Raw genomic sequence first — 27,844 nt, forward strand, 5'->3', positions numbered from 1 at the left:
GCTTGCTCTCTGCTTTATCTCTTTTTTTATAATGTATGCTTGCTTACAGACAGACACACAATGTTGTGCTTTGAAGACTTAAAACAGAAGCCTCTGCTATACTACTCGGGCAGACACACCCAAGTAAACCATGAACTCATCTCCTCGCTAACACAAATATTATATTTCAGACGACTTAACATTTCCATGACTTATTGCTGTGACTGGAAATCGCATGCTGCTATTAAGTTACTGGTTATTGGTTCAGTCAGTTTGTCTGGTGTAGCATTTTTAACGTGTTCCTAATGTACAGGCTGCCGCATGGACCATTGCTGAATTAAGTGTCTGACACACTTTGCTTCTTATTTATAGACGAATGCGAATGCTCGACCTCATGCGGACAAACTGTTTACTTCTTTGCTGCCTCTGACGTCATGACACACCCCTCGTGCGCGTGAGCGTGCGAGCCCGTGTGTGTGTGTGTGTGAGAGAGAGAGAGAGTGCGCGCGCAGTCCCTCGCCTGTGAATGCAGTGGGTTTCGCGCGTGTGCGTGCAAGAGTGTGTTTTGCTTGTGGAATGTGGGAGTTGTCCCCACGCGCTTTACGAACAACCGACCCGTCCAAACAGTGCGCGTGTGGCAGAGGATGTCACACCAACCAAAATTGCGAACGCACGCTCACGGCAGAGTCTTTGATCGGTTATTGGAGGAAAATCCGCCGTGTAGGCTAGAGTCGGGGCGGGGCGTAATTACACCGAGTCCCATCCATTTAGGGTCAAGTACAACATTATTACAGTTGTAACCAGCGTGGGTTCAAAGTTTGTTTTGTATCCGGAAACCCATCACGACAGATCGCACACATCACGCGAACGAACTGCTTTTAGACTCGATCCTGTTTTTGTTTTTCTTGTGTTAATCCCCAAGCTCGCGCTAAATCTGCGCGGGATGGATCGCGAGGCAGTCCTAACGGCCAGTATAATTCGTTAGCATCGCATCGACTAGCTCCACAGTCTCGTCCCCGTGTACGGGGCTACGGTGCGGTCGGACGTGGATCGAGGCGACCCCTCTGCGGGCTGCTTTGCCGAGGCGGTGGGCGTGTTTTTCTCCTTGTCTCGGCGTGCTAGCATGTGAGCTGGCGCCAAGTTCTAGGCGTGAAAAAAGAAACAAGATTTACAAGTTACGGACAGGAGTAAACCAGCAAAAGTCACGTTACGCTTGATCGGAAAAGTTGCACGCAGGTATGAAGCCACCAGTGGACTCCTACACTATTATCAAAGTAAACGTACTTCACTACAATTCAAAACAAAGCTGCTAACGTAGTCTGCTAATGTTAGGTAACCTACTCAAGTGACTGTTTTTGTCAGCCTTATTATGGCACATGATACTCAGAGTGGTAGTTTATGTGGGGCATTGCGATTGTTCAGAGTCGGTTTATAAACATGTTATGTTTCTTACACATAAAGGTTTGAATGTTGCATCTGTTTTTAGGTTTTCTTCTTGCACTGATTGAAGGCAATTTAAATACCGACCTTGGCGAGTTACTCAACGTGGAAAACTTTGCGCATGTATCCCAATACAGCTAACGTTACTATTAAAGAATGACCTAAAGCGGGATATTTTGTATAATAAATGATAAATTACATTGAGAGCAATGTAAAAAGCGTGTTTATTAGGATTGCTACCCCGTAAGCTCATCTGTTGCGGTAATTTCCAACTGCGACATCATTCAGTCACACCTCTTGTTTATTTTTCTAAGCAGTTTTTATATATATACGCAGAACGAATACAAGTTAGTTCTTTATAGGTTGAAATCTCTTCTTTAACAAAATGATGTTGCCCAAAAAACAAATTGAAAAAACGAACAACAAAAGATGATAACTATTGATCACAGAAGTAAAACTGCGACATCATCGATAACGTTTCATAATAACTTTTTAGCAAACATTATTGAATTATGTAATGTTTAATATATCAATAATTAATGTACAGTAATATAGTTTGAATTTTATACAATTTTCATTCATATATTTATACGTATATTAATATTTGAATGTAGTAAACAACTACTTGGTTAATTATAGCTTTATGTTTAAGACTCATGGTTTTGCTCTGCTTGTTTCTTAAAATGTTTATAATTAAAAAAAAAAAATCATAAAAAGAATGCATGTTGTGGTGTTTCATTTAAAACACAAATGATCAGAAAAATGTTTTCCCCCCATAATATGCCATAAAAATAGAAACATTTTTTAAAACCTGTTTATAAAAGCTGTTTTCTGAGTCGTAATAGCTTTCAAAGTATTGTTTAACATAATGCCCTTGTGGATTATATAGCAGAGAAAGCGTGTGGTTCTTTGACATGAAAGCATACTATGCTATTGGTATGTTGAGAATCTGTAGTAGTGTGCATTGTTTGTTTAACATGTCTGTTGAACTGGGCTTCAGCGTTCCTAATGGGCAAGCAGAACCAGTTCGGACACGTCGGACAAACGTGGTCAAAAGATAATCGGCCACTTAAATGCCATGTTTTCTGATTATTGAATATTTGTGTTGGTGTCAGTTGCCTTATGTTAGACTGTCTGTTATGCATAAAACTTGTTTTGTCAAAGTGTGTGTGTGTGTGTGGTTATCAATTGGCAGTTGTAGTTGTTTTCTGAAATATGCTCCATTGTGCGAATTCAGCGTTGAGATTTGCTAATTTGAAAGGAAATGGTATGAGATAATCAACCATGTAACAAGATTACACGCGACACCATGTACTTTATAGACTTTCATAAAGAACAAGGTACTTTATGATAGACTATTGTGGATAAACTATACGAGTAATAATAAGGAATTGATTTGAATAGTAAAGCGTAAAGACTATTGAAACTTAGGTGAACATTTTGTACTATGTACAGTAAAGGAGCCATAGGAAGCTAGAGGAGCTGTTGGGGTAGGAGGGTTTGTTTTGCAATAAATTGTAAAGTAGTCTTAACAGTTAGTGAGGGGACAGTAAAGTGACATTTTGGTTAAGTGCAGATCAACTGTGTAAACCAATAAATAGATAAGTGTCAAGTTCCTTAATTTACACTGTAAAAAATTTCCGTAGAAATTTCAATGTTATTGCAGCTGGGTTGCCGGTAATTTACCGTAAATTTACATTTATGTTATTTACTGGAAAGAGTTTGTTCAAAGTTAAATAAATTTCAAATATTAACAAGTCTTTATCTTTACAGAATAAAACTATGCAATAACAGCCTCATGCAAAGCATTCTGGGAACCAGAAATCATCATCAACCTTTTTCTGTTTTTTGGTCCAGATTTTGTTTCCCAGAATGTTTAGCTTGATGCTGCTTTTTAGTTTTACTCTGTAAAGATAAAGACTTGTAAACGTTTAATTTTCATTTAACTTTGAACAAAATGTTGCCAGTAAAAAACATAAATGTAAATCTACGGTAAATTACCGGCAACCCAGCTGCAATTTCTACGGAATTTTTTTACAGTGTATGTAAGCATAGTGGACTTATGGTTTATATGCTTTAGATTGTTTACGTCTTTCATGATAGCAAAATCTGTACTCTTTTAGACTGGAAATTCATACCATCCTGGGAATATCCACGCACCTGTACATTCAGCTCACAATCTTGTTTTTTAAGTCTGCGTAGTGCTACCCGCAAATGTACGCGTCTCGCTTAGTAGAGGTCGGATTGATGATATGTTTCTTTTGTTTAAAGGAACGGGATTGTGATGTTTTGGTTGTTATTGTGGCGGTGCTCATTTTACAGGCTGGAATGTGTGTGCCTGTGTGTAGTTTCTGTTACTCTAGGCAGAAGCTGTGAGGCTTTGACTGTAGCCCTGTAGAGAGGCCCATTGAAGGGGAAGCTGGCCCTGTGTGTGTGTGCATGCATGCCGACCACTGGGATTGGACACAGGGTAGAAAGACCCCCTGTACGGAAGGAGGGAAAAGGGAGGAAATAGGAAGGAGGAGTCATTTACACTTTTCTGGTCATGTGTGTGTTCTTGCTTCATGTTTTGCGTGAACGGAGCGGAGTGGTCGCGTTACAGAAAGGGTAACCAAAGACGAGCACGTAAAGAAACTATTCACAGCTTTACATTAGTAAACAACTTGCCTTTCAGGCTGTTTCGTAACTTGCACGGTGTGGGCCTGATGTTTGTTTTTTAGTGTGGCAAATCTTTGCAATGCTTTCTTTATCTTTACATCTTTTTAAAATATTGTTTGTTGCGTTTGATGATTTTGTCAGTTCAGAAATTATTGATGTTCAATGTGAGGAGGTTTTTCAGCATGATGGAATGATAAATGATTAATGTGGGTCTTTGCATAGCATATCTTTGGCCACTGTGGATTGCTACTGTTTGCTCAATGCTTGCTCTATATGGCTACTTCAAACCTGTCAATGAGAATTTAATAGACACAAATAATAAAGAAAAAAACATTTTTTCTTTTCTTTGAATTGATTATGTTTAAGTGCTATTGACATTTTTCATTGTCCTTTGAGGGATTATGTAGACCTCCACTCCAGATCAGGTTCCTGATCCAGGCCTATTTTGCGGTTATCACTGGTTTATTATTGCACTTATTACATGGATACTTGCCAAATGAAATATTAATTTGAGATAAAAAAAATTATAATTTTATTGTTAGCATTTAAGAGATTTCATTATTAAGAGAAGATTGCAGAATAAAATGGTAGCTGTGTAGGAAATCGCCTGAGACAGCTATCAGTTATATATTGTATAGCACTTTGATTTAAATATTTATAGTATTTATTATAGAATTGATATAGTAATCAGTACGTACATTGTATTTAGTAAGTATATGTGCTTTATGTATCGAATGCATTTAAAAACGATACAAGTACCTTATGACGCTTTTCCATCGCATAGTACCCCACAGTTTGGTTTAGGTCGGGTCAGCTCACCTCACTTTGGCTTGGTTAGCTTTTCCATCGAGTTTAGTAACACTTCGGAGTAGGGCTGGGCAATTTTTTTTTCCGATTAATCTTTTTTTTATGTGGTCGGTTCAAAATCGATTCTCAAAGAGCAGAATAGATTTTTTTCTTTCATATTTATTTCGGCAAGCATTGAACGTAAGATTAACGTTAATGTAATTACTAGTCTTCTTCACTAGATGTCACCCTCTCTTTTTGCCTTGCACGATGTTACCAAGGAGGGAGAGGCCAGCCTGTCATTCATTCATTTAGTGCTTAAAATGGTGGTTTCAGGTGCTTCATCGACGTTGATGCCACCTTCACATAAAAAGTCAGAGGTATGGAAGCATTTTAGATTTCGCAAGCAAGACGGCAGCGATAGTGTTGTGGCTTTTAATTTCTTTTTATTAAAGGAGTAGTCCACTTTAAAGATGGGGTCCATTTGCTTTTTATAGTAGGAAAAGTCAATGGGCCCCATCTATAAACTGGACTACTCCTTTAATTACCCACTTGTAAACTGCTGTTCATTGTTCTTTTTTTATTAATATAGTATTTGTATCAAATCTATATTCATTGAGTTGAATCAAGAATCAAGTATAAAATTAAAAACCAACCCGAGAACCAGAATCGAGAATTGAAATCGAATCGATTTGATAGCTTGTGAATCGAAATCGAATCGATCTGGAAGATCTGAATCGATACCCAGCCCTACTTCGGAGTGGGAGAAATTGTAGGCATGTAGTGTTATTTGCGCCGCCTACTGCTGTGACATCATTCAAGTGAGATTACACTTCACATACATTTATTTATTTCTCAGTCCGCCACAAAATTAAAATTGACCACCGCAAATAGGTGATTGCACATTGAGTTTACATGACAGTGTCTGTACAAACACCCGTGGCATCAGTCAATGTGTTCAGCTGAGCCTTATTTAAATTGCATTTAAGCATATATGTGAACGTGAGCATCGCGAATGTGTTGCCACAAACTGCAAGTCTGGAAAAAATTGGTATGGTGTTCCTGATTCTCAATCTGTGGATGTTTATCATCGCTAAAAGAAAGTTTGGGAACTTATAGCAGAGCACAGATGACAACATGTTTGCTCGAGACAGCGCAAGCTAGCACTAAGGTAAAGCTAATCTTTTACGTTGTAGCGATGACTGTGATAGTGACGCTTTCTCAGACCAATCAGTGATCTACAGTGTTTTCGCGTCACGTTTTTGGTATCAGCTCAGGTCGCGTGGAACCCCCGACCGAGGTGGTACTAAAAATGGGTACTACTTACTGCACCCAGTGGAAAAGCTCACAAAATTAAGCTGACCCAAACCGTAGGGTACTATGTAATGGAAAAGCGCCGTTAGAGTTTTCAATAAGCACATTTTGTATAGAGCTCCTATGAAAGATAACTTAAGCTGAGATTCTCTGGAAATGCACATTTGATTCTTATTATACAAGGAATGCAAACAATAAAAAAAATTGTGAAGTTACAGTAAAATACAATCAGAGACTGGGTTCTCACTCTGTTAAGTTGTGTTTATGTTGAAGAGGGCTTTTTGGGGATGTGACTTGTGATGTTGGCCTATATGAATCGGATTTGCGTTGCTCCAAAATTGTATTGTATTTATTTAATTTTAAACCAAACCAGCTTGATTGCTATAAGTATCTCTTCTCTACACAGTACACCCTACTGCCTCCCAAAAGGTCCCTTAATGTAAATGCTGCTCATAGTGTAGATAATTACTTAGAAGCAGGGCTACACCTCCTCCTATCCTACGGATATCTGCAGATTCGGAGCGAATTCCGTGTTGCCCTGCTTATAAGCAATTATTGCTGAATGCCATCACTCATGAGCTTTTGTTCGTGCCCCGCCCCTTGTATGTATTTTGTTTTGTAAAAGGTGTTTGCTTTGATTATGATTTAAGATCCTAATGAGGGCGTAGTACTCTCAGCTCATTCAAAAACATTTTGCTATATTTAAGTCCATTCTGTGAAATTCGACAGATTTCCTTCCTGAAAATTATAACTGCGAAAACGTCTGCATACTTGGTCTGCTTATGCGTTTATGTAACGTGGAAAAGTTTGTAGCCTACGCAAATGGTAATTTCTGATCCAAATGAAAATGTCTGGCAGAAAAATGACTTTACCATGTCCTCATAGAGCGTTGTCTGGCATGGGACTAGGTTTGTATTTGTGTGGTGTACTTGTGGAATTTTTGTGTGTTGTGCGTCGTCCATAACCAAAAAGTCGAACGGAGAGACGTGTGTGTGTGTGTGTATTTGAGCATGTGGCGGTGTTATAATCTGGCAATGTTATTCCAGTACAGTTCGTTTGAGGACAACTGCGTTTTCTGTGTGTCCTGGACTCGAACTGACCCTATTGGCTCTCCGCTACACATACACACATTTCCGTGCCTTGTGTGTATGTGCGGAGGAAACGTTTTTGTCTCGGTTTTATTGCTTTTATAGCCCTGCTGATTGCTCTCGCGTTATGGCCATTAAATTCAGTTTGCCATGTTACTCCAACAGTGGGAACTGCTCTGTGGATCTTTAGTATGTGCTTTTCTACGTGTTTCCATGTTTTCCACAAGGTCTCCATGCCAAGCTTGGCATTCCTGCAGCGTGACTCTGTCTCTGTCTGTTGTCATAGCTAATGAAGGTTTATGAAACCCTGACAGCATTTCTTTACCATCTCCACATGCACCATTTTGCTATAAGGACTGGTGCGCTTTTCTCTGTTTACCCAAATTTATGGTACCTAACTATACCTAAATGCCACGCTGGTTACAAAGTCGAAATTATACAGATACTGCAACTATTTATTGCAGAGATACCATAGTTACATATGACAAGGTAAGCATCACCATAGCTACAAAGAGTTTAAACATACGTACAATAGCACTAACATTGTATGTTACACAATAACCATGGCATTATATTATAGGACATGTTTATCCATTACCTAAACCAGGCTGATCTCGTCCAATTTAGTCATGGTTTGCCTTATGTTCTTCTTTGTGATAAACAGACCTTTGCAAACGCAATCAGGTCATCAAGAAGGAAGAGCTTTCTCATACACCTTGGCCTACATACCCATCAAAGCTATGTGATGCCTCGGTCAGTTCAATGATTAACTCCGCAGTACCTTAAAGGGCATCGTGATCACACATATAGCGAGCCATTGTTGCCCTAACTGATCCCAGCATGCCCCAAGGGTTTACAGATTTCCTTGGTCGCTATGTGGTGTCACATAAAACATTAACCTAAGCACCCAATTAAGACGCATTCGACATTTCTAAAAATCTCTAATCTCGATTGCGGTATGTGTGTGTTGATAAGAGAAGCAATATAGTGGTCGCGGTGACTAGACTTCTGTCATCTGCACCTCTACAAAACACACATCATGCAGAGTTAATGATTTTTGATGCTTGTGAAAACAACTTTCTCGTAATTGTAATACAAAGGTCTGAGATTTGCATTTGGCGTCCTTTTGGGACGATAGAATGAATGTGTGCATTTTCTCTTTAAATGTCAGATGCATTTGAGTTTGAATGTAATGGAGGGCACCGCTCACAATATTAGTTGATGGGGACGGGGCTACATTGTATAGAAAGTCTAATCAGTCATAGCTACAGCTCAGTCTACTTTATTATTTAAACGATTTGTTATGCAGGCTGTTAAAAACGGGCACGATCCAAAATAATGAAACTTGCTGACCTATTGCATTTAGTGATGTGCACATTCATTTAAAAAGTTTGTATGCAATTATGTAGGTTAACATTCAGAATTGTCATTAGGTCTGCATGGTATTTAAGAAAATTGCGATAACTTGCACCATGCAATAAGCCGTATGCGATATGTTAAAGGTTTAAATTTATAAAGTCAATTAAATCTTAAAAAAATCATAAACCAAACGTATATTAATTACATTCTCTGTGATCATCTTCCATGTGTCAAAGCACATAAAAGCCCTCATTCGATTCGCCAGCCTCTTTACTAAGACTACACATAACCTTTGGAACTATTAATGGGGACATATCATAAAAATCTGACTCTTTCCATTTTTAAGTGCTATAATTGGGTCCCCAGTGCTTCTATCAGTCTAGAAATTGTGAAAAAGGACAACCCAGTAACTTCGTGTTGGTAAATCATTCTGTTCAAGCATTTGAAAAAATACATAATTGGATTTCGGCTCCCTTATTCGGGATCTTATTATAATATTACTACCCCTTAATCTGCACTATCCAACCACAGCACTGCCATTTAGTGCAGAGATCAGCTCATTTGCATTTAAAGGGACACACCCAAAATTGCAAATTTTTGCTCACACCTACAAAGTGACAATTTTAACGTTTTAATAAATTATCTGTATGGTATTTTGAGCTAGAACTCAGAGAGGATTTTAAACAAGTGGTTTTGCACCTATTTGGCTCCCCCTACTGGCTTACCTTGCAATCTCATTACTGATTGGCTGACTTTGCTGCCACTCAAAAAATGTAGCCAATTATTTTAAAGTGGAGGGGCAGTTAGATGCCTGTGATGTCATAAGCATCAGTTTTTCAGATTGGGCTGTTTTCTGGCTGACATTTCTAAAAGAGGAATTTCTATGAGACTGAGATGTTTAGCATGTATAGCACTTTTTGTATGTTTGTGAATGCGGGTAGACTACCATTATTCAACAAAGACATGGTAAAAATGGTTTTTCATTCTCTGTCCCCTTTAAAAAAGTCTTGTGAAATGTCCTATTTAAAATGAATGACACTTTTTGTGATATTTTGCAGCCCTCATTTTTAATTGCATTGTACAACAAAATATAAAACCAAGTGGCATCTGCAAAAAATTATGCTAGATGTATTACATTAAAATAAGGTTGCATTTTTAGTTCAACTAAATTGATAAAGGCATAATCTGGTATCATTAAAGTTACTTTTAGGTGGGGTGGGGGTCTTAAATATGGATTAAATAAAATAAAAATAAAATGTAATTGCTGGAAGAAAACGTAAAATCTATCTGCAGGTTACGTTCAAAAATATGCACATAAGTAGTGCCATGTTTATGGCTTCCTGCCAAACAAATCTTCGCGAAACGGACTCCAAATGTGTCTCACATTTTGAATGGTTAAATAAATGAAGGGCCCAATTTAGATAAATGCATCATTATGCTGCCAAGTCTTTTGAAATGGTTTTATTCGTGAGTTTTTCTGCGTGCCGTAATCTGAGAACTTTACTCGAAAAGGGTCATGTGTGTGTTCGTGAACCATTCTGGTATTTCGTTAAGGAAACTACATGAAGCTTTCGGCATATTTTCCAGATTAAAGAGTGTATGTTTATTTGAAAGGGCTCAGAAAAAGTTGGAATTTCCTCATATCTTGGCAAACGGCAAAAACAGGAAGACAGTGACATCACTTTCTGAGGTGTGTTTATTTGGTTCATACTGTTCCTGTTTGTACCTAACATGTTGTAATGTCTCTTTAGCAAACCCGTTGGCGTGGAACGAAATGTTCTCAATTTTTTTTCAAACATGTTATAGCTGATCATCCATTGTGCGTTAGTGTACAGGTTATTCATGTGCTATTATCTTGTATTCCAGCTTCTCAGGTTCTTCATAAACACATTTATTGTCACAATATTCCTATCACCTGATGCTTTTAGCTGTTTCAGTTGGTGTATCACTGTGACCCTGATTCATTTCAGCATGGCAACCATTTCGCATCGGACCATTCGGATGGTGTATATAGGCATTTGATATGCCTATACTTGCTGACGTTGTTCTTTTCATAAAATACACAAAAATCATTTGGATAGCTCCAATGAGCTATTAAAGCGCACAGCTGTTTGTTTTCATTTAGATGGTTTTGTTTAACCACTCATCTCTGCCTGTTTCTGTCGGTGGTGAAGCACCCATAGCTAATTAATATTCTACTCTATCTTGTGTGTGCTTTATCGATGCGCATACATTAGTGATGCTTATGTACAGAACTTTATTTCCTTATTCTGTTTGTAATATTGGCCTCGCGGCTTTAATAAGAATGATTTACTGTTCTATTAATGCATTGTTAATTATTCAACACTTGCAAAAGAATGTCAGTCATGATTTGTGGTTCTGTTACGTTGTCGCTCAATGTTCGAAGAAATAGGCAAGTCAGTTTTGTTTTTTCTGATATTATAAAGAGTTGGGGTGCATCTGAGTTCAGAAGTCAGGACACACATAAAAAAATTCAACAGAATCTATTAAAAAATAAAAAGAAATCCGCCTGAATAAACCGGAATAATGGAACCGTATTCTAAACAGCAATAAACTAAAACCCCATTCACTTCGCTTCCATAAAGAGGACCTAGAAACATTGCCGTAACATTCACAGAAGGCATTCTTTATAAACAAGAGGCAGAAACAATGTCTACAGGGGTGTGCCGTGCGATAGCGAGGATGCACGTGTCATCTCAAAATTATTGTTTCGCTTTTTGACACAAGGATTTAAACGCAGATCAACATTCACGACGAGAAATGTTGACAAACTGGACTGAAGTAGAGATCAGGGCGCTTGTCACTATCCGCGCTGAAGTTGAGATAATTCACCAGCTCGACAGAATTATGATCATAAACTAAATGCACACGCCTGGTATATCTATAATAATTCATAGAAATTATCAAACTTCAAACGCTGTTTACAAATATACATCACATGTCTTAACAGGATTTTAACGGCATGTGTGTGAATGCATGGACAGATTCCGGAAAATCATTGGCAGAATGACCGATGATAAAACGATCCCAGACAAATCCTGGTTGCATTTCAGGGTTTCCCGCAGAAAATGTGATAGTTAACTCTTTCCCCGCCATTGACGAGATATCTCGTCAATTAAGAGAAAACGCTTCCCCGCCAATGACGAGATTTTCCGTCTTTCCGCAATACCGCTATTATCCACCAGGTGGCGCCCTTCCGCAACTTTTTAAAACCGGAAGTATTGCCCTATGGCAAGCTGCTGCATGTCCGTGTCTGTTTTAAAGATCGCTCTGAATATGATCTCTATGAAAAATCCATCATAAAAATGGAATTATCTCTGCTTTTTGCTCAAAATATGGTGTTTTTGCAAAAACCTACCCATATTCAAAAGCTGATTGCAAAAGAACCACTAAAGGTAGGATGAAACGGTTTTTTTTGTTTGAAAGCAGAGGGTCTGTTCTTTCATTTGGTATATTGTATGTTTATATATTTAAAGAAGAACATTTTCTGGAAGGCATTAAACTTTGGTGAAAATCATGAAAAACGCTGGCGCTGGCTGGCAACTTTTTTTTAAAATGCTGGCGGTGAAAGAGTTAAGGTGGTAGGGTTGGGCAGGTGGGCGTGGCAACCAAAGTGGCGGGGCGTGCGCGTCATGATGAAATTAAAAAATATTTTTATTTAAGAAACTTTAAATAAAACTTAATTTTAAAGAAACTATGACAGAAAATGAACACAAACTAGATTATTAATAAATGAAATTTTTTTAACGAAAATAGCTGCGTGATGAAGTGAAACTAAAGGGTTAATAAACACAAACTGAAGCAGATTTTGTCTGGCGAACGATGATAGAAAAATTATTATTTCCCACTATTAATTAAATTATCTTAAAGGAGTAGCATGTACTACTGTAGCATGTAAATAATGCACATAAATAACGTGAGCAAGAGCGCTCAACAATTATATCGAATCAACAGGCACGTGCAACCTAACGTTATCTAGCAGGTTGCTCAAACAACAAAAATCACCAGCTAACTTACTTTAAATTTGCAAGAACTATAGACTAATACAATAACAGGCTTAAATAAACCCAAAACATAAGTCACGCGTTTTAAAAACTGGCTATCCACCAGACAGTTGATGGACCATTTCGGCCGTGTGGCGCGTGTGAACGCTCGCGGTCTGTGCTATTCTCCGAGATGTTTTATCAACTGGCTACTAGTTATCCACCAGACAGTGACGGACCATTTCGGCCGTGTGGTGCGCCTGCCTGCTCGCGGTGTGAAGCACATCCACGCTATTCGAGATTCACTTGACGGCCTTTTGTGCAGCAAATTATTATTATTATTTTTTTTGGATGACCTAGTTAAGGCGGTAGGGTTTACCATCTTAGGCGGACCGCCCGAACTGCAAAGTGCTGCGGGAAACCCTGCATTTTTTGTGTATTTTCCGTAATCTCTGTGTGAAAAATGGCAAAACAAATACGAAAAGGTATCGGTCTTGTTATTAGGTGACTGTGGTGGCAAAAAATCACCTGACTCTCCTCATACCTCGATATGGCTAGGTAGATTAGGTAAGGGGTGGGATTAGGATTTAGGTAATCAGTCAGTGGGTCATAATCTGGCAGTGTGTCAAAATTCGGCACACCACCAGAAATTGATTCATTCACACATTGAGGCTTCCAGTCCCTGACTGTAGCCAAATTCGTGCACATGACAGACTGCTTCACAATCAAGGGATCTGATTAACACGCACCTTCTGTTTTTTATCCCGTAATGGGACCCACAAATGAACTACTTTGTATAAATGTGTCTCTCTGTCTGTCTCCTCTGTGTCTCCAGTAGCGATGGAGTCGGCCGTTAGTACATCCACTCAAGTGCCAGATGAGTTTGACCGGAACGTTCCGCGGATCTGTGGTGTGTGTGGAGACAAAGCTACCGGCTTTCACTTTAATGCGATGACTTGCGAGGGCTGCAAAGGCTTCTTCAGGTACACACACACACTTTACAATTTTGCATTCACGCATTTACACTGATGTTCATTAAGACAACAAATTAAACAACACATACATCTTAAACGACTATGATACTGCCAGGCTATTTATAGTGTCCATTCTGGTTATGTTTGTGCGTTGTGTGGGTGTTCATTAGGCGCAGCATGAAGCGTAAGGCCAGCTTTACCTGTCCATTTAATGGAAGCTGCACCATTACTAAAGATAACCGGCGACATTGCCAAGCCTGCAGACTCAAGCGTTGCCTGGATATTGGCATGATGAAAGAGTGTAAGTTACTTCCCTATATGTGTTTTGCACCACTCACCAGCGCAAGCGAAGATATCTTTCAGGATGTCACACTTTTATTGGGTTTATTATGCTTTTTCACATTTTCAACTTTATTTAGTGTGAAGTATAAAAAGTCTGCAAAGTTCAGAGTCCACATCAAAAATAGAAAACACTTTTGCTACTACAACTAACTTGTTATTGAAAAAACACTGCACTTCTTCTGTACATTCAAACTACACAAATTTTTTCCCATCCAAGGCGTATGCAAAAAGTGTGCGTGGCCTGGTTGATCTGCTTTAGTAGTGTTTTGTCACTCACCAGGTCGAAGAGACTTTCTATTACTATTTCCACACCATCTAATCATTTTTCTTAGGACAGAGAAATGTGTTTTTACTTTTTTAATTTTATAAATCTCACACCCCTCGTAGATTTAGGCAAATAGATAGATAAGATAATGGTGTGTTTGATCTTGTAGCAATCTGCCCTATGGCCTAATAATCTTTTTGAGGACTTTTAAGTCTATTCTGTAATACACAGAGTTAACCCTACTTTTTAAAGGGATGGTTCACTCAAAAATGAAATTTGGTCATCATTCATTTATTCTTACATTGTTCTAAACATGTAGGAGTTTCTTTATTTTGTTGAACATAAAAAGGAAGATATGAAAAGTTTGGTTCCAAAACGCAATAAATCTATTTTGATTAATTTGGGTAAAAATGTGTTTTCTATACCAAGAAAGTTACAAGATGAAAAACACAGACATTCACATAGCATCTTGAGGTTATATTACATAAAAAATTCAAATTCATGATTAGATTTTCAAAGATTTATTATAAAAACTGATTTGTCCGCAAAATGCAATTTTTGCAGTTTTTTTTTCCGTCAAAATGCTATAAATTTATTGAATCAATATATAAATGTGCATTCATCTTTGCCATGTTATATTTATTAAGTTGATTAGTGGTATACGCTGATTTAAAAAACAAAACATTAATGGCATTAATCAAAACACTTACTTTGTCATATTAAGAACACTGTCATTGCTGCTGTCATCATTGGGATGTCGTCGCTGAACTTTTTTTGACAGCGATCAGCTGTAAAATGTTTTGGTCCTGCTCGATTTTGTTAAATTTAAGTAAAATAAAGTTTTTCATAAGATCCGCTGGGGTCAATGTGTTAGCATGACAGAAGCTTGATGCTGTCGAGAGAACAAGCAACAGCCGGCATTTTTCCTTCGCCCGGTGCCTCTCACGTAAATTATTCGATTTTGATGGCTTACGTTTCTTCCCCTCAACAGAAAAACAACACAGGTTTATCAATGCCATCAAAACTATTTTGTTTCTGTTTGTTTGTTGATCACGAAGTCCAAAGTAGATGAGGAAAACTAGGATTCCGTGTAAATTCAAAGCGCCGCCATTGTTGTGTACAATGTGTGGAATAGTGCACTGTGATTGGTTAAGGGGATTTACTGCATTCTGCAGAGAAAAAAGACTGGCGTTTGTCGTGGTTTGGAAAAAAGGAGAAAAGATGACAGAATAACACAACCTATATTGGATTTTGGGTAAAATGAAGAATTCACTTTTTAATACTGACCAGATACAATACTGATTTTAGCGGTACCTTTTTTTTTTTTTTTTTTAAATGGCCTTTATCGCGTTTTGGAGCCAAAGTCTTCATATTTTTGATAATTGATGGTAAGCATACAGATCCAGTACCCATTGACTTCCATAGTAAATGTTTTTCCTATTATGGAAGTGAATGGGTACCCTCAACTGTGTGCTTACCATCATTTATCAAAATACCTTTTTTGTCTTCAGTAGAATAAAAAAAAATGTATACAGGTTTAGAACGACATGAGGGTGAGTAAATGACAGAATTTTCATTTTTGGGTGAACTATTCCTTTAACTAATATATCCAAAATGAACCCTGATAGGGTGATCAGGACCCTGATGCTGTATAATGGGCATTTCACATGTTACACGGCCGCCACAAGTGTCTAGTTAATTTCAATAGGTGACGTGCAGAAAGCGACAAAACGGGGGGGTTACAGAGGTGAAGCGCAGTCTGTCCGCACGCCTTGCCCCTTCCGCAGACACGGCTCTTCACGGCACCATGGAAGATAAACATATTTGCACTAAATGCTGCACAAAACGCTTCCACTACGCAAGAAAAGATGTAGCTGTGCGGTGATTTCACCACTTGCCGTGTGCCTGTGAAACGTCCTGTTCAAGTTGATCTTGCAGAGTTTGTACTGGTAGATCCGCTTGTATTTCTACATATTTTATTATTTGATTCAGGCTCTGATACCGCAGAACCATCTGCCTCATTAGTGTTTACACCTGAGAAGCTTGATCTCACGCCTATAGAAAGGTGTGGGAAATTTCGGGAATGCACCCTTAAGTGGACAAAAGAGGAGGGCAGTCAGAGAGAATTTTTACTAGATTTAATTTAAAACTATATTTAATTTTAACCTGGGTAAGTTTGTCGATTAATTCCAAATGTCATTATTATGACCTTGAAGCCACTGCAGGAAGTAAATTCTATTTGTAGGGTTGTTCTGAACAAAAGCGAGTAATGTGATCTGTTCACAAAAGTCCTATACACAAGGCAGTTAGCAAAGCATACAGGGGTTGCTTGAAGTCATTTTGCGGTTTGTGATCACATAATATTAGAGACAGTTCCTCGCTGTTTATTTTAAACCCTGAGGAACATTACTTTATATCTTGTCTGAGATTATAAAAGGCTTTGCCAGCCGAGGAAAATATTTTTCGAATACACTGTCAAAAATAACATAATCGCATAAAAAAATACATATAACATAAAAAATAAGTCCCAACAGTTGTTTATTATTTAACTTTTTATATTATGAGATAATTTATATTCTCAATCTAAGAAAGATTAAAACATTGGGCAGTTAACTGCTTAAACACAAACTGTTTGTGTCGTATGCAGTAATAGCAGCCTAACATTATGCACTTAGACCTCGACAATGAAAACACAAACTTTGATCATGGTGGCAATCATCAAACATCATTCATTCAAAAACAACTCTTAAGCATAAATAAAGACAGAAAGCATTAAAACTTATATTTTTATAAAGATATTCACCATCAAATTTAACATTTAATTGCAATGCCTGCTGGAAACTTTTAAAACTCTTATTATTTAATGTTAAATTATTTGTCCAGTCAACAAAAAAATCCTAGTTATCAAAATGATTAGACAAAAAAAGCTTTAGTTGCTTTATTTCCTTTGTTCAGAGAAGATTTTAAGGTCATTTTTTTACAGTGCATGCTTCTGCATGTTTTTAAATGAAAAAATTCAGGACGGTTATCTTATTTATAAAAACAAAGACAGTTTTTTTTGGACATGCTCAAGGTAACAAATTTAAGTGACTCAATGTCTTTTGAATGTCTTCAAAATATGTCTGTGGTTTTCAAAGTTGGGAGTGTATCAGGTGAAGTGTGAAAAAATATGATAAATCTATAAAAAACAATTAGTAAATAAATATATTTTTAAATAACAATAGTAACCCACATAAGGGAATTGTCCAATAGATGTGTCTGTTTTTGAAAAGCAAAACTTCAGTTTAGTGTGGTTGTTTGCTCTTCAAATAAAGGAAAACATTGATTACACCAGTTGATCAAAAGACACTGTGGCAGACACGGGTGTAATTTTGTTGGGCAACGTATAATGCCCATGCATGTTTAAGAGTAAACAAACGGGTTATGACACCACCTGCGAGTAATTTATCTTCTCCCCCTCAGATTTTCTTTGATAGTATGCCTATGATTTTAATGCGTTGTTTATCTTTTCAGTTATTTTAACGGATGAGGAGGTTCAGAGGAAAAAGGATCTGATTCAGAGAAGGAAGGATGAGGAGGCGATGAAGGAGGCGCAGAAGCCCCGACTCACGGAAGAGCAGCGCAACATCATCAGCATGCTGGTGGAGGCACACCACAAAACTTACGACGATTCCTACTCCGACTTCTCACGCTTCAGAGTACATCATCCGATTTTTCTCATTCTTCTTTTCTGCACACACACAATTTTTGTCACATTCGGTACGAGTTTTGAGGAAAATAGCATACAGCAGTAAAGCTGTATAAAAAATGACTATGCAGATGTGCTTTTTGACAACAGGTGGCGCTTATTGAAAAGCCAAACTGTACCCTAGTACACAAGGTGCCACAACAACGATTATATTGGACTGAAAAGACACATTAACAGCTGTTGATTCAGATTAAAATGATTATCACACCGAATGTCTGTGACGGAGATTCTCAGCGTGAATATGATTTACATGGCTATTTTTGTACACGCGTGTAAATGTGTTCACGTGTTGTGTTGCAGCCTCCGGTTAGAGAGGGTCCAGTTACACGTAGTGCCAGCCGAGCAGCGTCTCTCCACTCTCTGTCGGATGCCTCCTCTGACTCCTATAGCCACTCTCCAGGTGACACACACACACAGATACACATACACGCTAAACAAATATATACACACCCACACACTTACACTCATCTGTACGTAAATCACCCGTAAAGTTTATTCTGAGAAATGTTTTTCAGCCTTGTGCGTGTATTTGTGTTAAATGGTTTTGTGTCTTATCTGCACAGCAGGCTCTGTCCATCTCGCTGTTTCTGACGTCACAGAAGAGCCGCTTTAATGACAAATAGACTATTCACATGCACGCATATACACACGTATATATAACTCATCCTGGAAGCAACAAGTTGTTTATAATTTGTTATTTATATATCAGTTGCTATATATAATCCTTATTGTTGTCCTTTCTATAAATTGGTTTGTGGCTACCACTTCACCGTGTTTAGCTGGTGTGATAATTACTTGTTTAGTTTAATTGTGTCCATGATGATAAATTAATATGAAATAATATTATCCCCTATATGAAAATTCCAATATATGGGATTTTCCTACTATCGGAGCAAAAGAACAAAATCTGAGCCTCCTGAATAGCATTTTTCAGATTTGAACTTAAACAGTGTATTAAAAATATGCAGCACAACGCTAAAAAAAAGCATTGGGCGAAAACTTCAGTTTGCGTGTCTATGTGAACAATTAAAGGAATACGCCACCTTTTTTTCAATATTTTACTATGTTCTTACCTCAACTTAGACGCATGAAAACATACCTATCATTTTTCAATGCGTACACTTAATCTTTGTACAGCACGTCGTGAATGTGTTAGCATTTAGCGTAGCCCCATTCATTCCTTAGGATCCAAACAGGGATGAATTTAGAAGCCACCAAACACTTCCATGTTTTCCATATTTAAAGACTGTTACGTGATAACAAAATAAAACATGGCGATTTTTAAGCGGCTAAAAAATGAGAACTATATTGTATGGCGGAAGAGCGAGAGGGGGGAGTAGTCAGGAGTGATGATGTTACTGCGCGCCAAGGTCGAAGTGCTGCAAACTTAAGTACTCTTCTGCCATACAATATAGTTCACATTTTTATCAGTTTTAAAATTCGCCACATTTTATTTTTTGCCACCATACTTACTCGTGTAACTACTCACTCAACAGTCTTTAAATGGGGAAAACATGGAAGTGTTAGGTGGCTTCTAAATTCATTCCTGTTTGGATCCTAAAGAATGAATGGGGCTAGGCTAAATGCTAACACATTCACCATGCACTGTACAAAGATTAAGTGCACGCATTGAAAAAAGATGGGTATGTATTCATTCGTCTAAGTTGAGGTAAGAACAGTAAAATATTGAAAAATTGTGGTGTTTTCCTTTAAAACAAATATGAATCTAAAGCTACGTTTCATTGTGTCACAATGATGCAAGGTCTTTAAATTATGCATAATTTTACAGCAAAGACTGCAATTAATTCAGTTAATTAATCACATAATACATAATACATTTAATTGACAGCCTTAGTTTATATATTTAATATCAGTCTGTTCTGTTCTTTTATAAGATTTTTTTTAATCCAAACCATATTCATGTTACACCCTTTTTTGGCTACTTCTTCAGCTTTACTTGTTTGGGAAACGTCCCACTCTGTATTTTAACTTGCACATGTAAATAACATTAGCATTTCTGTAAAAAATGCTATTCTTAGTAAATCTTAATGTGTTACACTAGATTGCCTATTATATCATGTGCCCCACCCACTCCTCGCTGTTCTTCTCACAGCTTTCACGCCCATTTAAATTGCATTTTTCAAAACGATAGTGAGGTAGACTAGAGCTGAAACAGCGGGGTTTCATGACCCTTTAAAAGCAAATATTGTAATCCCCCATCAGACATCACTTTTGTTCACTACTGTATATTTTCTTTGTATACTGATTGTATACTGCCTCCGTTTCACATCTGTAGAATCAGGAGATCGCAAGATGAATCTGAGTAACCTGCTGATGATGTATCAGGAGCAGGGTTTGGGCTCCAGTCCTGAGTCAAAGGAAGATGAGGGCACCAATCTGTCCATGCTTCCTCACCTGGCTGATTTGGTTTCCTACAGCATTCAGAAAGTCATTGGCTTTGCCAAGATGATTCCTGGGTTCAGGTACAAGCTACTTTTTTTACCCAACAGGCTTATGTTAACTTGAAAATCATTATTTAATTAGCAAAAAAACTTAAAAATAGGTTTGACGTTAGCTCACTTCTTGCCGGCCTCGGCGGTCCTATACATATTTACTAGTTTCCTCCAAATGTTCAAACATGTATATAATGTACATCATGGACCGAATGTTGCTATGGTAACCCATAGAAGTGTCATGTTATCTGCACCCTCTGCATCTGCCATTCACAGCATCCAACATGTACCAGCGCTAATGTCTTTTTCTGTCTGTTCATGTGTGTCTCAGGGAGCTAACAGCTGAAGATCAGATTGCTCTGCTGAAGTCTAGTGCTATAGAAGTGATCATGCTTAGGTCCAACCAGTCCTTTAGTCTGGAGGACATGAGCTGGAGCTGTGGAGGACCAGACTTTAAATACTGCGTAAACGATGTGACGAAAGGTACGCTTGAACTTTTGAAAACAGGTTAGACATTTTTGTAATTCTTGCACATGCATATTATGTGATCAGACATTGTGTGACATCGCCATGCTGGCCTGGCATGCTTTATACCTCAGCAACAGCTCTGCTGGATCAACAGTAGCTACGTTTACATGGACACATTTTGCCTCCATCGGGTTTAAATCCTTCCGATTGATGAATAAGAATATTAACATATTAAGATTGACTTCCTTCAACAATACAAACTTGAGTTATTTCGTCACACATCATTACGCCAATTCTACATCATATGTTCCACACTCCCGTCCTGTAGGTGGCGGAAATGTACCTTTGAGTGGGTTTGTCAACCACCATTAAAAAAGAAAAGAAGAAGATTGCACATGTGCAGAGCGTCCCATTTTCAGTTATCCATCCGATCAAGTATTTACATGTACTTTTGAGCGGAGTACAAAAAGTATAGACGGTTTCATCGGACGCACGTGCGCTGACGCAATACACATCTTGATCCGAACTTTACTTTCGGTTTCGTTTTTTTAATGGTCTGACTAGTTGCTAAACTGATCTCTTGAATAAATGCCTCGTTGAAAATAACAAATGTTTTGGTTTCCTAGGTAATATATGTGTTGTTTTTTTGCTTGTTACATAAATAAACTACGTTTAAAGAACTTTGTTGTTATTTATTATTTGCAGAGTTTACCGGAAGTTAGATTACATTTTTAATCAACATGGCTCTTTTTAATCTGATTGGCTCTTTTTAATCTGATTAAGGTGTTTACATGGAAATGTTTTATTCAGATTGAACATTTAAACCGATTACAAATGTCCATGTAAAAGCAGCCAGTGGTAACAGCACAAAATAGCTAAACACTAGCTGCTTTACATGGACAATTGTAATCCGTTTAAATGTTTAATCTGAACAAAAGTGCTCCATGTAACACTTTAATCAGAATAAAAAGAGCCAAATCGATTAAAAATTGAATAGGTTTAAAGGGGGGGAGGGTTATACTTTCGCACAACGATTTTAGGAGGATGGCTTGTATGCGTATTTTAAAACGGCGCGGAACTCTATTTGTGCAATGTGCACGTGCCAAATGAACAAATCTGATTTGCAGCTTGTGCCATCTAAACACGCACATCAATCGGATCACATTTTTAAGTGTTCATGTAAACGCTATGATAGGACTTATCAATTGGAATTATTTAATTCCTATGGAGGCAAAAGGTGTCCAAGTAAACGTAGCTACTGGGGTTTTGTGGCACTATGAAAACATTATTAGTCTGTCATCGTGTCTCAACTAGTAGTGTGCTTTTAGGGTGGGACTGACCTACAGGGAAGGGAGTTGTAGTTGGGAAACCTCTTTGGCAACTAACTTTTGCAATTTGGTTTAGTGCCGCAGAAATTGCACATTGAAAAAAGCCTAAACAAAAATCTTGCTCGCTCGCTCTCTCTCTCTCTCTATTTTCAATTTAAAAGAACTTTATTGGCAGGATTGTTTCACTTGCAATATTGCCAAGACATTATGAATAATACAAGAGGCATGCAATGACACAATAGCAATGAACGTTAAGGTAAAAATAAGCTAAGGTGTTCTCACTCGCTCGCTCTCTCTTTCTTTCTCTCTGTAGGGTTTTTGTAACAAACATAAATGGCTTCTCTGTTAATCATGCTTAATGAAATCATTTTGTTTTTATGCGTGTCTGGGATTTGCAGCTGGTCATACTCTGGAGCTGCTGGAGCCTCTGGTGAAGTTTCAGGTGGGATTGAAAAAGCTCAACCTACACGAAGAGGAACATGTGCTGCTGATGGCTATCTGCTTGCTGTCACCAGGTCAGGGTCTGTCCTCTGTACACTCCCCTCCAGCCACACTTCAGGTTTTTCTATTTTCCACTCCACATTCGGTCTATAGCAACCGATTGGTTCCCGGTCCACTGTAAAGTTCTTTCAACAAGACTGCATATGGTTGGTCAGATAAAATCGGTCCGACTTTCAACAAACATGGCCACAGTACGCCTCACACTTTCACAGACTTTTGAGCGCTGGTCAAGAATCTAATTTCGTCTGTGTTTCTGTGATCGTAGACCGGCCCGGGGTGCAGGACCACGAGCGAGTGGAGGTGCTGCAAGACCGAGTGTCTGAAGTTCTGCAGGCGTACATCCGCGCGAATCACCCAGGGGGCCATCTGCTCTACGCTAAGATGATTCAAAAGCTGGCGGACCTCCGCAGCCTGAACGAAGAGCATTCGAAACAGTACCGCTCCCTCTCCTTCCAGCCCGAACACAGCATGCAGCTGACACCGCTCGTGCTGGAGGTCTTCGGTGGACAGGTCACCTAACAACCGCATCCGAGTCGGGTCAAGATGCGTGGGTCAGGTGCCATGACCCATGTGGGCGTAGTGAGAGTTGAGTGAATGTACGGACAATCACTTTAAAACATACATCCACAGTTTTCAGGACGACGTTTGTGAGTGCTCAAGGGTGCGTGTGTGAGCGTTTTCCTCATTTTTAGGCCCTGATGGAATGCGCAGGCTTATTTCTCACTTTTTGGTATTGGGGGTAAATCTCTGCCATGGCTTTAAACATGATAAAATGTGTTAAATAGAGTTTGAGAGCGATTAGTCCTCTGAAAGCATCGTCAGATTAGCCAAATTATTTTACACATGCGGAGAAAGTGCGTAACTGTAAATACCGGACGCTTAATGGGCCTGCATATAATTTACAGAATGGCTAGGGAGCTACACATATTATTTCTGTTTTGTTTTGTTTTTACGAAAGGAAATTTTCACACAGATGTGGTCATGGTATTTTACTGTGGCGTCCGAGTACAGTATACCTTACTGTATCGTCAATAGCCAACAGTATTACACTGCATGTGTATCCCTTTACAGGATGAATGTGTGTATATGCGTGTTTGGTCCCGCATGCCTCCCCAATAGCGCTGTCCACCTCCTTTCTTCACCTTCTGCCTTTAAACGCAGTGTTGAAAGTACTAATGCAGGCACACAACACTAACCCGCTCTTTGCATAGCCACTTAACCAGTTAAACGGCAGCTCCGCCCCCTCTCCGCTCCATCCCAGGTTGTTGCTGATGCAATGGTCTTTACTGTTATTTGCCTGTGCTTTGATTGGGCATTTACCCTTACGCCTGTACAAAAAGTGGCCAGTGCTGCATTAGCATTTATCACACAGCTATCCTGTAAATATTAATATCTATATTCATACTTTCTCGAATAAGTGTAAATACAGTTTGATAAAAGCTTACTTGGTGGATATAGCGGAGGGTGACCCTGCAGCCCTAGCTACCCATGTAACATAATAATACATATGTAAGCGTAAGATACTACAATTTAGCTACGTGTTAAATCAAACCCGTATAGGAATTGGAATCGTTAATTATGTTTTAAAAGAGTTTTACCTCCATACTTATATCCTATAGTGCTATAGGTGTATTTCTCCATGGGTCATGTTGTTGTTTTTTTGTCCTCTTGCATTCCATTATTCCTTGAGCTCACAGGTTTGACCCAGTTAAGACTAAATGCTATATCATTTATATAAATTACAAGTTTTTTATTTACTTTTTTCACATCTGCAAACAGCATGATAAATGTATAATCGGTCAAAGACAAAAATAACCAAGGCACGTTTCAGTCGAAATCATAAGGAAGTCCTGAAATGCAATCTGAAAAAAAATGCCATTTTGGGGTAATATATGATCCAAACCTGTTTTTTGTTTAAATGGCTCTGTATAAAATATCCAAGTCCGATCAAGTGACTAGAAACCAAGATGCTCTTTCTATCGCTTAAGGTGTCTTTAAATAGCAGCCAGTCAGATAATATGATTTCTTGTCATTTATCATCTGTATCTCCATGGTACCTGGGTTTTATCCTTATTTGTTGGCACAGGCTTGTACTTGAATGTATCATCTCTGAGTACTGCATAACACAACATTATTAAGGGTCACCTAACGCCATGACGGCTATAGTATAGACTTTAATGCATGTCTTTGGACACAGTATTTTCACAATATCCACTGCCTGTTTTATGTCAGCCAAACCAAACACAACTGCCTTAGCTTGGCCTCACCGTTAATTGTAATTTATCTTTAACTTATGCATTTTAAGTTTTTTGGTCTTGTTTGGGTGTTTCTAGGGATCGATGTCTTTTGCTTCACTGTGTATAATAGATGTGGAGGAGGGCTAATATGTCTGATTTGTACACTTTTAATCTACTTCTCTGTCAGGGCTCAGGGTCATTAGGAAAACTTTTCTGTGGTATGGGAGTTAATCTTAGAAAATGAAGATTGTCGTTAGTTTCGAGATTCGTGTTGGAACCGGGTCGGGTGATTTATCGATCACGTAGGCTGAATTTAACTACCTGGAAACTGCTCTCGCTCAGTAGGGCCAGATCAGTGCGTGTGTCTGTGGTTGCGAGCGTTTAAAAAGCAAACGGAGAGACGTATAGCATATATCTACCGTATCTATGACCGGGCATCGTATATATTTGGCCCGGGCTGAGATGGAGTGTTTGCGTGTGTTTGTGTGCGAGTGAAGGAGAAAGAGCGAAGTACGCGAGTAGGTTAGTTATCATTTCCTCAGTACACACTTGTTATTACTAATAATAAATAACTTAGTCATGGCACTTAAGATTTAATGATATGGAAGGTTTGATATATATATATATATATATATATATATATATATATATATATATATATATATATATATATATATATATATATATATATATATATATATATATCTATGAGTATTACTTCTTTGAAAAATGAAAAAAATTAAAATATTTTCTTGTAGACTAGTTTTGATATTCTGGTATTAGTGTACAGGTGGCGCACAGGGCAGATGTTATGTATGTTTGTTTGGATAGGGATGCAATATGTAGGAAAGTATGCTAACTTTCTGCCCGGTGTAGGTAATTATATATAGATATATATATATATATATAATTACTTTAACTTTTTTTGCTCTTTCTGACTGTCTATTTTGTCTTCATGCCTTTTCTCTATACTAAGCTGCTCAGTTCTTTGTGGAATGAGGGGCGTTGATTCGATTTTAAACTGGAGAATGATGAAATCTTCCAGACTTTATCTAGTAATTATACAGACTTACTTGTTTTGTTCTGATTTAGTGCTAAAATATTTAGATGATATCCCTGCAACTCTCAGCATAAACACAGATCAGACAAAGCAAGACAACATGTAAACCGTTGCAAGAAATGCATTATGCATGATAATTATGGTGAGACATGAGAAAGACGGTGATGAAAATGATATTGGTCTCTTTGGGAGTCCAAAATGTAACCATAACAAACTACCTCTCTGGGGAACGGACACATTTGATTTGTATTTTTTTATGATTCATGTTTGTATTTATTGCTGTGCAGTGGCTCACACGGACAACACAGTACCTCATGTAATGAATCTCACTTAACAACGAAGACGCCTTAACAGCTTTTGTTTCTTTTAAAACTGTTATTTTCTCCGTGTACGGTCTTTGTATCCGTAGCTTTCTTCAGCACGAACATTTCCGTACACAGACCTGCAGACAAACAAACTCACACACATACAAGAAAGCTGAACTGTTTAAGGCGTGGTCACTTCCATGATTGACAGTGTTCAGTTGCTGCTGGGATTGGTTGGCCCCTCCTCAGGCCCCTCCCCATTCATTCTGACTGCTCGGTTGGATTTTGCTGCTCCGCAAAAATATTTACACAAATGAACGTAACCATGACAGAGCGTGACCTCGCTCTCTTTCTCTTTTTAACGGTGTTTGTTTGTCATCTCTCGTGCTCTGCAAAACACACTAGCTCAAACTTTACCTCATACAAAAAAAATAATTCCTCTGCCGTCGATACCTCAAGCCAGGTCAATCCTAAAATTTAGACGATGGATGACAGACGCACCCGTAAGAAAGCGAAAGAGTACGAGACGTGCTCTTTACCTCATCTCTTCTGTCTTGGCACCAAAAGACGGGAGATCAATAGAAAGTTGGTGGTACTAAATAGCTCTTAAAGGAATAGTTCACCCTAAAATGAACATTTTGTCATTTTTGCAGATTTTTTTTAAAAAAGTGTTTAGCTTTTTTGGTTTACAGTGCTACTTCTCGAGCTTTAAAAGCATGCTCCACATGATTTATATACGCCATATATTTTAAGTTATCAGAAGTAGGGATGTCACTATATCAGACTTGCACTACACAACATCACAATAACAATATTTTCTTTGTCGGTTTAATAATAATAAATATATAATGCTATCAGTCAACTTACTGTTTAGTATTGATGTTTATGTTTCTTGGCCAATGAATTATACTCAAAAGAAAAGAGTAGGGAGGCAGAGAAAGAGTTTGTAAACATTGTGTTGTATATCACAATATCGGTAATCATCTTTTTTTTACATCACACCACGGTTATAGTCAATACCATGTATATTTATACAGCCTTAGCCTGAAGGCATTATAAGGCTTTGGCCAAAAAGTATCTGTAAATCTATATTTCATATATATTGAAGTGTCGGTCATCATCATCCACTTCTATTGTGAACAGAAAATGCAAAGGCCAATATATATATAGGGGGTTGAATGACATGAGCATGACTATATATTGACTAAATGTTTATTTTTTTGAGTGAACTGTCTCTTTAAGTGCTTAGTACCGGAACGAAAACTGCAATACAACTGCTAGCTGTTTACGGGCTTACGTTAGTTTGCCTGCTCACCAGGACAAAACCTCTTGAATAATACCATTCATACAACTCAATGGTTGAAATTGCCTCTGTTTTTCTTTAGATTTTCTTTTTTCATTATAAAGTATTGCAAATTCATGTTCATGATTTCATGTAATATTGGTCAAATGTTTTACAAATCAATAAAAGAATATAATAATAAACATTGTTTTCTTTTTTTGAAATATGGGGGAAATTTTGATATATGAAATAT

General features: G+C 38.0%; 1 protein-coding gene across 2 annotated transcripts; it reads left to right on the forward strand.

The window, feature by feature from the left end:
• The first annotated feature begins 508 nt into the window (after nt 1-508).
• Nucleotides 509-27,794, forward strand: vdrb (vitamin D receptor b). Of its 2 annotated transcripts, none has more exons than XM_065272739.2 (9): nt 509-1,215; nt 13,467-13,611; nt 13,773-13,903; nt 17,723-17,907; nt 18,258-18,357; nt 20,254-20,440; nt 20,742-20,893; nt 22,605-22,721; nt 22,973-27,794. In XM_065272739.2, the coding sequence occupies exons 2-9, from the start codon at nt 13,469-13,471 to the stop codon at nt 23,224-23,226; spliced, it is 1,269 nt and encodes a 422-aa protein (XP_065128811.1). In that variant the 5' UTR covers nt 509-1,215; nt 13,467-13,468; the 3' UTR covers nt 23,227-27,794. The 2 variants fall into 2 exon arrangements, with proteins under 2 accessions (XP_065128811.1, XP_065128810.1); XM_065272738.2 differs by having other exon boundaries at nt 510-1,215; nt 13,464-13,611.
• Nucleotides 27,795-27,844: the final 50 nt, after the last annotated feature.

This window comes from Paramisgurnus dabryanus, chromosome 7 (assembly GCF_030506205.2).
Source record: "Paramisgurnus dabryanus chromosome 7, PD_genome_1.1, whole genome shotgun sequence".
Classification (NCBI taxonomy): Eukaryota; Metazoa; Chordata; class Actinopteri; order Cypriniformes; family Cobitidae; genus Paramisgurnus; species Paramisgurnus dabryanus.